We start from the raw sequence: 2,612 nt of genomic DNA, 5'->3' as shown, positions 1-2,612 counted from the left end.
TTTCTTAAATTGTGACACAACAGCCCCTTTATAGAGAAATGCCGTTAACATTGAAACCCCAAACCACTAATGTCACCGGTTCTCATCACCTCCACCTTAAAAGCCTCAACCAAACTAAAACCACCACCCAAACCACCATCGAAAGTCCCAACCAAAGCAACATCACCACTGAATCCCTAACCAGCCACTGCTACAATCAAACCCTCCAAACCACCAGTAACCCTCCGAACCACCACCATCAAAAGTCCAAACAAAAAACACCACCAAAAGCATCATACTAAACCTTGATAACCAAAAAAATACTGCTAACTCAACCACAACCAGTCCTGCCACTAATATCCCCATCAAACCCCAATCGTTAACCATAACAAAAAACATAAAAATCAACTCATTAATGCCACTTCAATGCATCGTATAATTAATCCAGAACATAATTAAAAGTTCAAATGATGCTTGATTTAAGTCTCATATAATTACCATGATTCATCATGAACACAGGGTGTGGTATACTTGGCCGAGTTAAAACTCCTATTATTAAAAACAAAAGATAGTAAACAATTTGAAACCATATGCACCCAATTATTATGAATCATTCTTCTTTATTAACTTCACTTGTAGTTGACTTTTCTTCTGATGCATGATCAACAACTGCTGCCGGCTCAGCAATTGGTTCTGCAGCGGACTCGCTCTCTGCGGGTTGGGCTGCACTAGACTCGGCTGGTTGATCAGCACTTGACGGTTCAGGTGTGGCTTCCTCAGTTTTGATGGTTCCAACCTTAGCATACTTACCCATGAACTTGTATTCCCAATCATTTAAGGCGTCGAGTTCAAACATACCAAGGCCGCTGATGTCACCGGTCAAATCCTTCTCTTCAAACGACATCTTTGCAAGAGCTCGACTAGCATCTTTCCCTGCGAACAACGCATATGGACCACCTGGCCCGTAAAACATCCTGAAACGAGGAACCACAATTAGCACTTGCAACATACATATTAAAAGTCCAACTAAAGGTACACAAAAATGATTAGATCATATTTTTATCACATTATTACGTCATAAGTATTATCATGAGTACACACAAAAATATAACTTAAAAATGAGAAAAATGAAGGCACAAGAAATGGCACAAGAAAATAGAAAGCGCCAATTTTGACCCATTGCTCACAGTCAACGAAAAGCCCTAAAGTGATTTTGACTAAAAAACAACAATTAATCCAATTTTCAAATATACTATGCAGAAGCATGAACTTGAGGTTTTCACCTGATTTGTAAAAAAAATAAAAAATCAACATATAAATAGCTAATCACTATTTTTTTAAACTAGATTAACGTTTTATGAATTAGAAAAGAGTTCACAAAAAAGGGATAAACATAATTTAAAATTGTAACATCTTTTTTATAAACTAGGTTTAATTAATTCACAAATTAAATTTGTAGGATAAATAAATTAAGATGATGACATAAATACCTGCTTTGTGAGACGTCATAGATCTGACCTTTGATGGCCATAAGAAGAGGCTTCTTAGGGTCTTTACCATCGTACTCTTTCAGCTCTTCGGCCGTAACTTCGCCGAGTTGAACCGGCGGCGGGAGTGGTTCCATCTCTTCGAACGAACCGGCTGACCTTGGTTGCACATGTTGGTCAGACCCACCGAACAAACCGGTTAGAGCATAATAAAGAGTCAAACCTAAAGCAACTAGTGTGAAAAACGTGGTTGGAGATAGTCCGGTATATGCGGTTATTGTTTCTTTTAGAGTCTCAAATAATTCTACTGCCATGGTTGTAATGATCTTGTTGCTTTTTGTAAGATAGAAAACAACGAAAGAAAGAAATACGAAGTATGTATTTTGATTTTATTTTTGGGAGTATGATGAAGTGATTTGTTGGCCTTAATTATATCGACAAAATATTCATTAGGATAACTGTTCCAACATTTTATTTTTATTTGTCTCAAAATTATTCTTCATTCTTCTAAATAAACATTAAATATCATTAAAATTTTAATTATATCCCTTTAATTTTAGAAATTCAAATTTAAATACATTAAGTAATTTATTAGTTACTTTTTATAATTACTTAAAAGGAAATTAGACAATTATTACTATATCTTAAATGCAATAAAAAGTCAAACAGAACTGTTTTTTGAAACGCTGGAAGTAATAATTTATGACTAAAATTACCATGTGTAGAACATTCCGATAAAAACCACTCTCTAACATATATTCATTTGTTCTATATAATATTTGATAAAAATATACAAATAGAACCACGTATAAAACATGTTATTTATATTTATAATAAATATATTAGCCAACACTAATGAATAGTACTCGGGTGATGTCATCACGACACACATATTTCGTCTTTTAGTGGGGTTTTTTTTTTCCATCCCGATTATCTGGCCCAACGGAGTGGGCTACTCCGGACCTCCATCCAGTTCTTATTAATTACGTAGTATTATTTATTTCAATAAATGATATATAAAAATACAAATATTTAAAGTTAGAGATTTGAAAAATACTTTTAAAAGTCAAATATGACAACCATTTTGAAACGAATAAATTATATATTATATGTATATAATCTACATATTAATTATCTATTATTCCT

General features: G+C 33.7%; 1 protein-coding gene across 1 annotated transcript; it reads right to left on the bottom strand.

The window, feature by feature from the left end:
• Positions 1 to 377: 377 nt before the first annotated feature.
• On the bottom strand, positions 378 to 1,884 carry LOC139861954 (membrane steroid-binding protein 2-like). Its single transcript, XM_071850481.1, has 2 exons — positions 1,470 to 1,884; positions 378 to 953 (listed from the first exon to the last, which is right to left on the bottom strand). The coding sequence occupies exons 1-2, from the start codon at positions 1,778 to 1,780 to the stop codon at positions 590 to 592; spliced, it is 675 nt and encodes a 224-aa protein (XP_071706582.1). The 5' UTR covers positions 1,781 to 1,884; the 3' UTR covers positions 378 to 589.
• Positions 1,885 to 2,612: the final 728 nt, after the last annotated feature.

The sequence above is a fragment of the Rutidosis leptorrhynchoides genome, chromosome 8 (genome assembly GCF_046630445.1).
Source record: "Rutidosis leptorrhynchoides isolate AG116_Rl617_1_P2 chromosome 8, CSIRO_AGI_Rlap_v1, whole genome shotgun sequence".
NCBI lineage: Eukaryota > Viridiplantae > Streptophyta > Magnoliopsida > Asterales > Asteraceae > Rutidosis > Rutidosis leptorrhynchoides.
This window is presented reverse-complemented; position numbering and strand designations above follow the sequence as displayed.